The sequence below is a fragment of the Urocampus carinirostris genome, chromosome 8 (genome assembly GCF_059441175.1).
Source record: "Urocampus carinirostris isolate Australia breed hairy pipefish chromosome 8, RoL_Ucar_1.0, whole genome shotgun sequence".
Lineage (NCBI taxonomy): Eukaryota > Metazoa > Chordata > Actinopteri > Syngnathiformes > Syngnathidae > Urocampus > Urocampus carinirostris.
In genome coordinates, this window is record NC_142356.1 from 10,233,258 (window position 1) to 10,246,958 (window position 13,701).

General features: G+C 41.4%; 1 protein-coding gene across 3 annotated transcripts in view; it reads right to left on the reverse strand.

Annotated features, from left to right (window-relative positions):
- The window catches only part of smarca4b (SWI/SNF related BAF chromatin remodeling complex subunit ATPase 4b), a 44,019-nt gene extending 31,597 nt beyond the window's left edge, over positions 1–12,422 (reverse strand). For all 3 annotated transcript variants that reach the window (XM_088341577.1, XM_088341576.1, XM_088341575.1), the window contains exons 1-12: positions 12,292–12,422; positions 8,235–8,479; positions 8,028–8,160; positions 7,449–7,931; positions 7,258–7,356; positions 4,879–5,137; positions 3,575–3,701; positions 3,339–3,512; positions 1,829–2,002; positions 1,594–1,767; positions 1,486–1,533; positions 480–610 (exon numbers count right to left, since the gene is read on the reverse strand). In XM_088341577.1, the coding sequence (XP_088197703.1) occupies positions 480–610; positions 1,486–1,533; positions 1,594–1,767; positions 1,829–2,002; positions 3,339–3,512; positions 3,575–3,701; positions 4,879–5,137; positions 7,258–7,356; positions 7,449–7,931; positions 8,028–8,160; positions 8,235–8,453 (2,021 nt within the window). In that variant the 5' untranslated portion in view covers positions 8,454–8,479; positions 12,292–12,422. The remainder of the gene's footprint in view (positions 1–479; positions 611–1,485; positions 1,534–1,593; positions 1,768–1,828; positions 2,003–3,338; positions 3,513–3,574; positions 3,702–4,878; positions 5,138–7,257; positions 7,357–7,448; positions 7,932–8,027; positions 8,161–8,234; positions 8,480–12,291) is intronic.
- Positions 12,423–13,701: the final 1,279 nt, after the last annotated feature.

The window sequence follows — 13,701 nt, forward strand, 5'->3', positions numbered from 1 at the left end:
TATATAGACTAATATTTCAGCAATATTATTTTGTATAATGTACAATATTTTTGTGAACTGAAAAATCTGAAGTGATAACTGCTTTGTATTATCAATTAAGTGTGATGATTAAAACTGAATATATAGATTTATATATTTATTTATATATTTGTCGCTGATTTACAATTTCAACCTAGATAACACTAAATTTTGGGGACCCATAGATCTCTGTTGGGACCCATAGATTTTTGAGCATTCGAGTCCCCGGACCCATCACTTTTTAGAGGTAAAATGAACACTGTTCAATACTTCTTTTCTTTTTTTACCAGAATTATTTTTTAAATAGTACAATAATGTAAAAAAATGACTGCGTAACTAAAAAAAATTATACGGTATTTATATATTGTTACATTAAAACTCCCAATGATCTGCTTGTCCTCCATGAATTTCGCCTAGCTAAATTTAGCCTGGTTTTAAAAACAAAAACAAAACCTTCTTACCCAGGATTCATCTCCAACCAGGTCTCCAGCTGTCCCGCTTTGGGAGCATCCGTCCCGGTCAAGATGTTCCCACTGTCCACGTGGATAACTTTGACGGGAAGGTCACTCATCTGACTAGTCTCATCCAGAGGCTGCGCGGTCGTTTCGGATCAACATTAGAAATATTAGTTGAAAAAGCACTTTTTATAATACAGTGGTACCTCTATTTACAAATTTCTCTACATATAAAATATTGCCTGGAGTTACAAAGGTGTTTCAGGATACAAAGTCAAAAATACAATACAGTACGCGCTGCCATTCTACCTAGCAACCATTGCGTATGCGGGAATCCTGGCATGCTCTTCGTATTTCCTACTCGCTCTGTTAACACTCTACTGCATGGTATGGCTACAAAGAGCTACTATTCACAATGGACCCCATGAAAGACAAAGTAGGCAAGGAGAAAACAAAGCAAGAGATAACAGAAAGGTATGAAAACATACACAGTTGTGTAGATGGTGTTTAGAGACGACAAGGATGAGGATGCAGCCATCATTTCATCAGCCCCTCTCCCCAAAAGTGAGTTGACAGGTCGAGCGATCATTCATTATGACATCTGCCTCACACATTTCCCACCGATTGTCAAAATCCAGAAAATGAAAACTTCATTTGATCAGTTTTTCAAGAAACGTGGGGCAAACAACACTGCTGAGGACCAATAAACAAAGAGGCCATTTAAAAGGTAAAACAAAAAATATTTCTTACTCGTTTTGGTTTTTTTACATTCTGTGACGTTTGTTTTATGTTTATTGTGCGGTAATCTAATTTTAATATATATTTGTTTCATGTTCTGATGCTCTTTTATGATTCATTAAAAAATATATCATACTTTTGCGGGGCTTGGAGCGAATTAGTGCATTTACATTCGAAGGACATCTCTACTTACAAATGTTTCAGGTTAGAAAGCTACTCCCACAACTAATTGAATTCGTAAGTAGAGGTACCAGTGTATTTCTGTCTATCTTACCTCCCCGTCAGGTCCCAAAGTCGGCGGTTGTCCCTCTGGGCTCTCCACCTTAATGGAATCAGTTAGTTTACATTTTTGGCAACTCTATTAAAGTCATTTTCCATGCACCTTCTTCTTCTTTTTCTTCTTCTTCTTTTTCTCTTTGAGGGCCTGCGCCGCCTTGTGAGCTCGCACCAGCTCGGTGAGGTTGGCCACGTATTCGTCCGTCTGCTGCAGGAGGTAAGCCAGACGCTTGTCCTTCTTCTGGTCGATCAGCTTACGGTAGCCTTCCTCGTCTTCGGCCTGAGCGAACGAGATCATGAAGCGAAGGAGCCAGGTAGGTGCATGCTAATAACCGGGTTACCATGAGTCTCCTCATTCGCTCTTTCTCGATGCGCTCGTTCTCTTTCTTCTGCTCCCTCTCCGTGTTGGCGTGGTAGGTGGCCACAGATTTGGTCAGCTTTTGGATTTTGCCCGTGATGGAACGGTGGTACTCCTTGAAGTCTTTGGCGTGTTGGAGGATGCTGTTGAGGTACTCCTGAGGACCAGATGGTAGAATTAACAAAAAAGAGGAGGTAGTTACCCTTTTGGACACTTCATTGGGTACATCTGCGTGAGTTGCATCAACAAATCTGTCTGTGCAAATGTCCGTTTGTTTAATACTCCACAGTGTTTAAGCCAAGGCACACTTTAATTCATTCGTCTGTCAAAAACGTATGAAAAAATCATTCCTGGCACCAGTTTCTAGTTTTTTTTTATTGTTAAATTATCATGTTGCTTAAATTGACATAATTGCGTATTCATTTTCTTACCATTTGTGGACATTGTGGCTCAGGAAGTAATACACACCATTAATCTTGGTTAATAGTTTTGTGGTATATTTGGATTTTATTATAATGATTATTGTCTTTTGTTTAGGTCTACACTATGTTTATATTGTTATTCTCGAACAACAGTAAAATATCTAAAATGAGCAAAAATTGTCTGCCAGTTTTTGTGGTAAAATAATAAAATAAGAGTGAAATCAGAAAATCAAAAGAAAAATATTTTTACTCTGTTTTCTTTTTTTTGGGACAATTTTTTCAGTTCAAACTTAAGTTCTCTTCACTAGTAATAACCTGATAAAAAAGATATTTATCATTTTTTTTTCTTATTTAACTACAAAAACAATTTAAAAATGTAATTATTTTTGTTATTTTGGGGGGGGGGGGGTTAACAGTTAAAATGTAAAAATAATTCAAATTAGCAAAGTTATTTTAAGTAAACTAAGATATAGTGAACCATATTCCACCAAGTAGTTAAATTACTAGATTTTATACTACTGAAATGACATTTTACTTGTAATCCTTTTTCTGGTTTTTGATAGTAAAAAAAAAATAGGAGTTTTAAAGGAGGGATTAAAGTTTGAGATATAAAAAATGAAATATTTGCTCAAAAATTCACACTGAAAAACACTCTTAGTTTTTAGTTTTACTCAGGTAAAATGACTAAAAAGAAAGATAACCTTATATGACAGATTTTTGTTTTCATTTTAGATTTTGCCAAGAAGAAATATTCAACTCAAAATTAACTAATTAGATAATTTGGGTCATATTAAGTATCTTTTTTTCTTATTTGGATAAGAAAAAGTAGTTTAAAATATGGTAATGACAAACATTTTTCTAATTCGCAACTGAGTATAAAGATTCTGCATTTGAGACCTACGGGGAATTGGACTTTTCCCACTTGGATTGTCACAATTCCTACCTGTTGGTTCATTATGTCTGCTTATTATTCAAATCGATATTGTTTTCTTTTTCATGAATTAAATGGTTTCTAAACCCTAAGGGGGGGCTAATTAATACACACTGTTGATGATTTGTCGGCTTGCCCACCTGATGCTTCTGTCTTCGTTTGCGCTCCTGCTCGATCTTCTGCTGCTTCTCCAGTTTCTCTGTGATGCGAGCCTCCCGCAGACTTTGGCGCTTGCTGCGTTTGTAGGCCTTGGCGTCCAGGGCCGTTTCCAGCGCCGTGTCGCGACGCATGCACACCACCACCTCCTGTCGCAGCTGGACGCACCAGAAAATCTCTCAGTCGCCCCCAGGGGTTTTTAAATAAAGCCTGTCGTTACCTGTCTCTGGAAGTTGAGCAGTCTCAATGCTTTGAGCTCTATAGTGGCTTTTGTCCGTAAATCTCCAGCCAGGGAGCCTGGCAGGTTCTCCAGCTCGGCGATGCGGTGCGTGATGCGAGCCTGCAACCTTCGGCAAACAATCAAAGTTTTGGTGGTTCGGTTTGAGGGCCTGACCTAAAGCCTAGTACAGTTGGTCCCTGGGATTAACATCAATCTGTTCCAGTATATTACCGTGAATTCCGGACTATAGAGCGCACCTGATTATAAGCCGCACCCACCACATTTCGGGAGGAAAATGTATATTAGCCGCATACGCCCACATTGAAGAAACGCAATACAAACACGAAATTAACCCGTACCCGATACAGTCCAATAAACGCAGCCGGCAAAATGAACGGAAAATGATACCGGTACTTAACATTTAATGCAGACCTGCAGAGTCCGGGTGCCCGTTGAAAGTAATCCAAGGAAAAAAAGTGTACATTTCCAAAGGTAAGGGTGGGAAAAATATATATCCACTATTGTCGGTTGCATCCACTTCCTGTCCAGCCTGCGTTTGCCCCGCCCCTTCTTTCTCATTTGCTCATGCAAAACATCAGAATAAGTTTCTAAAATTAATACATTACAAAAATATACAGTTGCAAATACATATTATACATGGTTATATATATTTGCAAAGAAAGACGGTACACCGAGAGTTTTCAAAGCTTTAATAATAATATTCTAACTTTCATCCCAAACCGTACCTGTGAAGGGTAGCAAAAAGCTACTAGCAACACGCTCGCAACGCTCTGTTAAAAAAACATGACTACATGCAGTGAGCACGGTAAAACGTCCTCATCTTCTTCCTTATAACTGACGTCATCAAAGTCGTCTTCCTTCAGCATGGGAAAGAGACTTAGTCATATAAACGTCGTCCCACGCTCCCTTATTCAACAACACGCTAGCAACACGCTCTCAAAGTAATGTTTACGTGCGATAGCTCTGTTTCCTTCTATATCGGACTGCTTGAATGCGTTTAACTTGAAAGTTGCGTCATGTGCCTTTCTTTTTGCAATGTGCATGATGAGGATATGTCTACGCTAATTTCATTTGTGCTCAAGCTAAGAAGTTGCAGTCTAAATCTTACCTTTTGTACTCGAGCGCCGCTGGCGCCCGTTAGAAAAATTACATAAATTGGCCGCATCACTGAATAAGCCGCAGGGTTGAAAGTTTGGGGAAAAAGTAGCGGCTTATAGTCCGGAATTTACGGTAACAGGAAAGCATTGTTAGGCAGGGATGCCATAACGCAAAGTCTACTGTACCTGTATTCTCTTTCCTGCAGGATCTCCATGGGGTCCAGGCCACAGGGCTTCTGGATGGGAGTGATGCGGCTCTGCTTGCTGTGGTAAGGCATCATGGGAGAGGGCTGCGCCGGCTGACCAGGGGACTGTGTCTGTGGGGGCATGACAGGGGAGGCGGCGGGGGGCACCGAGGGCGGCGCCGGAGAGGGCCGCCCAGTGGGCTGAGGGGGGATCAGTTTTTGGGGAGCGTTGGACGGTGCTGCCGCGTTCACCATCGGACCTGAGAGGACAAAGGACGAGGGGGTGCCGGAGTTTGTCATCAAATGAAATCTTCAATTTGAGTTCATAGACTCAAAAAAAGACCTGCCATATTGGTTGGTATTTGCCTTGGTGTAATTTCTGGATCCGGACCGTAATTTGCATTTTCAAGCATTGGTTGTTCAGTGGCTGAATTCTCGCTTGCCATGTGGGAGGCCTAGGTTCGATTCCCAGTCAATGCATGTACTATCATCTGAGTTTAACGATTGCTATATCAAACTAACTTAAGTACAGTGGAACCTTGGTTTCCGAACGCCTCTCAGTTCGAACAAATCGGAGTCCGACCAAAAGTTTCGAGAAATTGTTGCTTCGCTGTTCGGTCAAAAAATCGGAGTTCGAACGCCGGTAATGCGTGAGTGGGTGCGATGCTGAGCGGCGTACGGGTGTAGATGGCTCTTTTCGTGACCGACTGTTATCGCGTGCGGACGTACTTCGTTTTGCTTTCGCTTTTAATATAGGTGTACCAAGTGTTTTAGCCCCTAATTATGCCTCCGAAGAAAGTCAGTTCAAGCAGCAAAGTTGCTACAAGTGAAAAAAGAAAAGTAGTGCGTACAACTATTGCATTTAAGAAAGAAATGATAGCTCCACCGTCCACCTGCGCCTTCTGCTGACCACCACAAAGGTAAGAAATCCTATTCATAATTCTTTTCTTTATCCTTTTTTTAATTTTTACACGTTCGTGTTAGCGTAATCTTTCGTACGGAAGATTACGATAACGCGAACGTACGATTAGCCTGTGTTAGCTTCATGTTTACGTTAAACATTCAGGGTGTTGGAACGGAGCCCCCTTTCCAATGAACCGCTAACCACTTGTTGTGGAGACCCGGGTGCTAAATGACTTGTAAACGACCTGATTTTTTTTATTTTTACACGTTCATGTTAGCGTAATCTTTCGTACGGAAGATTACGATAACGCGAACGTACGATTATCCTGGGTTAGCTTCATGTTTACGTTAAACATTCAAGGTAAACATTCAGGGTGTTGGAACGGATTAAAACGATTTACATTATTTTTAATGGGAAAAATGATTTCGGTGATCGAACAAATCGGTTCTAAAACGGATTATGGTCGAGAACAGAGGTTCCACTGTAGTTTGTAATAATTTGGATTGGATCAAAATACTTAATGAAAATTTTGTTTGGTTGGTTTTTGCCTTGGTGTAATTTCTGGATTTGGACCGTAATTTGCATTTTCAAGCATTGGTTGTTCAGTGGCAGAATTCTCGCTTGCCATGTGGGAGGTTCGATTCCCGGTCAATGCATGTACTATCATCTGAGTTAAACGATTGCTACATCAAACTAATTTTAGTAGTTTGTAATCATTTGGATTGGATCAAAATGCTTGATAAAAATTGTGTCTGTTTGGTTTTTGCCTTGGAGTAATTTCTGGATTTGGACCGTAATTTGTATTTTCAAGCATTGGTTGTTCAGTGGCAGAATTCTCGCTTTCCATGTGGGAGGCCTGGGTTCGATTCCCGGTCGATACATGTACTATCATCTGAATTTAACGATTGCTAAATCAAACTAAATTAAGTAGTGTGTAATCATTTGGATTACTTTAATTGATTACTTTCAATTACTTTTGGATTACTCCAATACCAAATATGCTAATAAAAGACAAAAGAAACTAAGTATGAATTAAATTATTAAATTTTGTGCAGGCTTGGGGAGTAACGAAATACATGGAACGGCAAAAATGATGTTGGCAAGCTGTTTGAATTTATTTGCATTTTGTTTTTGTCGCATTTTATGTTAGTTTTGCCGGAGATCAAAGAGATCACAGCCAGGAGAGAAAGCTTACCACGTGTTGTGAGTCATCATTTTATTCATTTTTAGTTTCTTTTGTCTTTTATTAGCATATTTGGTATTGGAGTAATCCAAAAGTAATTGAAAGTAATCCAGTTAAAGTAACCCTACCGAACCCTGCCCGCGGGGGATGAGCAGCGTCGAGATCTGCAGGAAGGGCCCGGAGCGCATCACATATTAAGCCACAGTGTTTTAAATGTAGAAGCTTGTAGTTGCAAAATTAAGGTACTGGTGCAGGTACACTAAGGTGGCGTTAGCCAAAAGTAAGATACAAACCTTCAGACCAGGACTTTGGAGGTCCATTGTGGTTTTGTCCTTGCATTCCTACTCCTGTACCTGATGGACCAGGTGGAGGCATATTGGGGCCCATCATTCCTGGGAAGGAAACACTGATTTAAACACCTATCCTACTTCAATGTATAATGATGAAAATCCAAAACTTGTACAGTAGTTGGCAAAGTCCTCACCGTGAGCACGACCGTAGCCCGAACTCATGGGTCCCGGGGGCCCGGCCCCTGGGGTCAAGCTGCTCATGGGCTGCTGCATGCCGGGCATGGGCCTTTTACCTTGGACGGCCATCTGGAGGTGGTCCGGCAGGGGCTGACCCCGTGCCAGCATCTTATAGGCCATGATCTGAGCTCTGAGCTGGTGCAGCTGGCTCTGGTTGAAAGGAGTAGGGCCCCCAGGTCCAGAAAGGCCCCCGGATTCCAGGCCCGACACCAAGGTGGGCACAGTGGAGCTCAGGCTAGGTCCGGGGCTGGGTCCTGGCCCCGAACGGTTGCCGGGGCCCATAGAGTGCTGGTCGCCGCCGGGTCCTTCCAGTCCCGAGGCGGAGCCGGGCCCGATTGACGAGGAAGATGAGGAGGAGGATGGAAGTAGAGGTCCGGAGGGAGGACCGTTGGAAGGGATTGGACTGGAATGGTCGGAACCACCTAATGGAGAGTGATAACCTGGACGACAATCAAGTCAGGTCATACAAACAGATTCTAGATGAAGGGTGGGCAACCTTTTTCAGTCGTGGGCCGCATTTTTTTTTTCTTGCCAACCTTGAGAGTGTTGATCCAATGGACTGGGAGGGGGACCCATCCCAGTGTGCCCCCCTGGCCTCACATTCAGTCCTTTCATCTGACCAAAACGACTTTCCTCGCTCATGCTTTTGTCATGCATGCCTTCCAAAGGCTGAAAATGAAATCACATTTTTCATCCTCAGTATTTATTCTTTTTTGGATTCATGATGAAGTATCTGAACTTACTTTGTGCATGGGGTGCATCCCGTCCTGGCTGTATACGGACGGGCCCGGCTGGGAGAGACCGGAGGAAGGAGGACCTGGACTGGGTCCCATCATGCTGTGAGCAGATCCCGGGGAAGGACCTGGGCTAGGGCCCAGCATGGCACCGGGGGAGGGACCTGGACCGGGAGACGGGCCCGGACGGGGGTTGCCTCCTCCCATAGGGGGGTCTGGGGTGGACATGGCTGTGGTCTCCTGCAGCAAGGGATCTGAGAGGAAAGCCAGACGGTCAATGTTTGAAAGCGAGGATTTCCCTTGACAGATTCTTATGTTTTTGTGTTTTCTTCCTGTCATGCTTCCAAGTTGGTGTACATCATAGGTCCCCAACCGTTTTGAAGCTTAGAGCTACTTGTAGTTAATGAGTGGCGCAAAGAGCTACCATTTTGCTATATAAAATAACAACTTATGTTTTTGGTATGTTATTACAATGTTATTACCTGATTGTAATTATTCCAAGTTAAGTCAATCACTAAAAATCCATGTAAAATCTAACTGACTAGAAAATAGCTCTGCCCCATCACTGATGGGCTATTTTTCAGAACCTGTCTGTGGATTACTTGGGAATTCTTAAGGGGGCACCATGTTGGAGACCCCTGCTGTACATAAACTGTATCGTTTTCCATCCAAAGGACAAGTTTAAACATTACCGAGGCGAAATATACAGAAAGAAAACTTTACCGCATACTAGCTCTTTTTTAAAAGTAGAATAAAAGAAAATTACCAATATTGTCTGATATCGCTCATAGCAAATATTAAGTGTAGGACAAAATATCAATTTATGTCTATATGGTGATTTTTTTGGGGGGCCGATTTTTGAAATCAACGTTTCTCCCTGGAAACAATTTTTGTGACGTCATATCAGATAAGATTTATTTGTCCCACAATGGGGAAATTTGTTACAGCAGTAAGACAAAGAATAATGACTAACAGCGAAGAATATCAACAGTATAATCAAGTATTCAGAAATATTAAAAAATAATAATAATAATACAAAAAATAAAATAAAAAACAAAAAATACAAATAATTTTCCATTTTTGTGAGATTTATATTATTTACCTCATTGGTGTTAAACTCACTTTAGCTCTGTGGCCAAATGGTGGAAAAAAACACTCTCACAGAGTCAAACTAGTAAAATAAAGGCATAAAAGGTCTTAGCAGGTGGGTTGGGGATCTTTTGGAGGCTCACAATTAAATTGCAATAATGTAGAAATATTTTTCTTTCTCATCTTACAGTGTTAACTGTCAAGTCAAGTCAAGTCACATTTATTTATATAGCCCTTAATCCCAAAAATATCTCAAAGGACTGCACAGGATTACAAAGACACAATTACCTGATCTCAAACCAACATGCGGGCAAGGAAAACCTCAAAACCTCAGCGTGAGGAAAAAGAGAAACCTTGAGAAGGGACCTCACAAGTGGCGATCCCCCTTTCAGGATGACACTAGGTAACTGTAAATTAAAGGACCACATTTGTGTTCCGTTGACATTTTGTGGCTGTATACCTGCACGATGTACATTTTATGTTCTTAATGTCTCAGTTGAAATAAATGTCAGTTTGCGAACTGACTGACACAGACTGATGAAGAAAATTAAACTGCAATCGTCAATTATGTCGAATCGCTATATATGTAGAATCACAACTATCGAGAATCGAGATATGAATCGAATCGCCACCTTAGTATCGTGATACAATTGAACAGTGACCAAAGCAATTCGTCCAACCCCTAGTAAATATCAATTTTAATGGATTCAATTTAGATCAGGGGTGTCAAACTCATTTTAACTCGGGGGCCACTCGATAGAACAAACATTCTGTCGGGGGCCGGACTAGTAGATAAAAGAGAAAGAAAAAGAGAGATAAAGAAATAAGAGAAAGAGGGAGGGAAAATGAGAGGGCAACACAAAGAAAGAAAAAGAGAGAGCATGAGAAACAAAAGATAAAAAGTCACGAGAGAGGGGGAAAAGAAAGGGAGGGGAAGAAAGAAATCCAAAGAGAAATAGAAAGACAGAAGGAGAGAAGAGAAAAGAAAGCGCAAAGGGTATGAAGAAAAGGAAAAAGGAAAAAAGGTAGTTAGAGCAAAAGAGGTTAAAAGACACAGAGAGAGAAAGAGACAAAGAGCAACAAAGGAAGAGAAAAAGAGAGACACAGAGAGTGAGAGAGACAGAGACAGAGTGGGAGAAAAGGGGTGGAAAAGAAAGAGTGAGAGAGAGAGAGAGAGAGAGAGAGAGAGAGAGAGAGAGAGAGAGAGAGAGAGAGAGAATAAATACAAGTACAGTGTCTTTGTGAGAGGCACCTGGCTTTGGCAACATCAAGTTGACATATTTCAACCTGCAGCTTGTTTTTCTCTTGCGCTTCTCTGAATGTTGTCTCGCAGGCCGGATTCAATCCCTTAGCGGGCCTGATCTGGCCCGCGGGCTGCCTGATTGACACCTGTGATTTAGATGTTCAATCTATTTGTCCCCGCAATGCTAGTGAGGGTAACCAGAGCTAAAAATGGATAGACTGAATTAGTTTTTTCTATTTTTTCAATTTAGAAAGAATACATAACACACTTCAGGTTACGCTCAAATATTTAAATAGACACTAAGTAATGTTATACCATCATATGTCACTTTAGTGTGTAGTGCAGCTGAAAAAGAGTGCTACAAAGCTTAAAGAAAAAATCAAACTGCAGTGACCAAAGACCAAATCACACTATTTTTCTTTCCCATCCTATTGTGCAGCCTTTCAAAAGGTTGTTTTTTGGGAGAACCTGTAGCAGCAAGATAGTCGACAATAATGTGAGCCAAATCTTATGTTAAATTAATTTAAATCTCATCAGCTGCAAGTATATATATATATATATATATATATATATATATATATATATATATATTGTCACGGTTGCCATGGCGCCCAATTGGCCCCGCCCATGTGATGCCAGCTGTAGCTTGTTGACAGATTGGCTCCTTGTCAGTATTTAAACTTTCCTGTCAGTCCCCTTTTGTCGGTCCGTCTGCGAATCTGTTTTTACGTGGCAAGCCCTTTTTCGCCTGTCCCGTTTTTGGCTCCTGTTTGCCTCCCGCTACGATCTGTTTTCATCTCAACCACGTCTGCTCTCCCGTCCCGAATAACGATTTGTTTTTTATCTCGACCGCGTCTACTCTCCTCTCCTGGCTTTCGACTTGCTTCCGTTCCCGACCACGTTTTTGCTCTTCTATCCCGGCTACTGACTTGTTTTTTCCGCTCCCAACACCATCGCTTGCCACGGAAGTCCCACTTCTGCGTTCAGAGCGTCCTGCTCCCCGCGACCACCGGATCGTGAGTGCAATCCTTTCCCTTCTTCCCAATAAAACTGTGAGAGACGTTACGCGAGTGAGTCCTGTTTCCGTTCTGGTCCTGACATCATATATATATTACATATTTTTGCTTTTTTTTTTTTTTAAATAGATGCCTACTAATACACATTAACTTCGTAAACTATAATCCCACAGGCAGCAATTGGACCCCTTTCTAGCATTTTCAAGGATTTCAAGCACCCGTACCACCCTCTACTTTTTCAAACGACTGAATTCTTATTTTTGAAGACTCAGTACCCCCAAAGCTCTTAATCTAAAATCGACCCCAAGGGAAGAAATTGGCTGAGGTTGTCAGGTAGTTCAAGATATTTTAACCATTTTATTTCAGCAGCCCGGATTACAAACGCTGGCGGTCTGTATGTGGTCCGCGGGCTGTAGTTTGGCCACCCATGCCTAAAGCTATTTTTCAAATTTACCGGTTTGTATTTGGAAATATCAATGGAAAAACGCTTAGAATGTCCGTTTTGTCCAGACGTCTTGAAAAGACCACGAGTCGTGGTATATTTAAAGGGATTTCGGATGAAGCCGAAGCAACAAAAAGAGCGGGAGGGACGTGAAGGGGCGGCAATGGCGGACGATGACAGACCGATGTACCTGGCAACCCGTGATGGGTTTTATTGCGTGAAATTTGGGTGACATTTGAAGCATTTGCGTGACACGCAGCGAACGAATTCACTCACCGTCGTCGAAGGATGATTATTGTCCACCGACGAGGCTCCAGCTTGCCACCCCCCCTCAAGCTCCCCTCCCGCCTCGGAACCGCTTCACCGGCTCCGGTACCGCCGCAGCAAGCCCCTGTGACCGAATGTCTAGTAGTAGGGTGTCGTTCGTGAACGAAACGGCTCCACGACCAGACTCTTGGAAGAAAACGAGTCCCCACTACGCAAGAGCCACTACAACCAGCCCTTACAAACTGTCGTATTTTTCCTTACAAAATACAAAATAATCTTACACCATATTTTTTTCCCCAAACGTGTTTATTGATGTAGTTTAACATGTTATATTGTACATGTGTTTCGTTATATCATATATATTGTTAATTAACATTTTGTTGTGAGATCCTGAGTTGCTCGACATGAATGAGGTTGATTATAAAAAAGTTCAAAAATGAAGTAGTTTGGACGTTCACTATAGAAGGGAAAAATACATGCAAATATAATGAAGTAGAATAATACATTTTCTTATTCAAATTATGAATTCATTTTCTGCATTAAATTATTGTTGCTAATATACTGATTAAAGGGATAACCACAAACCTGTCTTTTTTCATTTTCTCCTTATATACTTCCCTTTTTCTTAACTTCTTTATACAACATAATAATTCGTGAGCCGTTTGAGAGCCGGCTCTCTTTAATGAGTTGAGCCGAAAAAGCCGGTTCTCTAAAAAGAGACGGACTTCCTTTCACTACATCAAACCGCTCGCTTCGTTTGCAACGAAAAAAAACGATACCGAGATAGAGGCTTCCGCGGCCAACTCGTTTGACTCAATTGATTTGCCGTTTCGTGATAGTCGGTGGATACCGGATGGTACCCATAATTGACAAATTTCCGTTTTCCCGTACAGATTTTCTCGTACGTCGTACACGTCTTAAAATGCATATTAAACGTACTTTGTACGGCAAAACCGTACAGTTTGACAGGTATGAGTATGTCACAAAAGTGAGTACACCCCTCACACTTCCACAGAGATTTCATTATAATGTTTAATCAAACAACACTGAAAAAAACAATGCTTTGACTCAACGAAAAGAGGTCTTTGTAAAAGCTTATATAGCAGAGCATTTATTTCCCACCCCCAAAAGAACTCAAAATATAACCATCAATAATTAAACCCCCTGGCAATGAAAGTGAGTATATCCCAAAGACACTACACTCCAAGATGTCCAAACAAAGCACTGCTGGTCATGTTCCCTCCAAAATACCATGTAACTTGTTACTCTTATTAGCTCTCAGGTACACTCTGTCATACTGGTCACTGGAACTCCCAATATGACACACCATGGCAAGGAACTCACTGGATACCTTAAACAATTAATTGTGACACTACATGAGGCTGCCCAAGGCTTTAAGATGATTGCCAACACATTGAA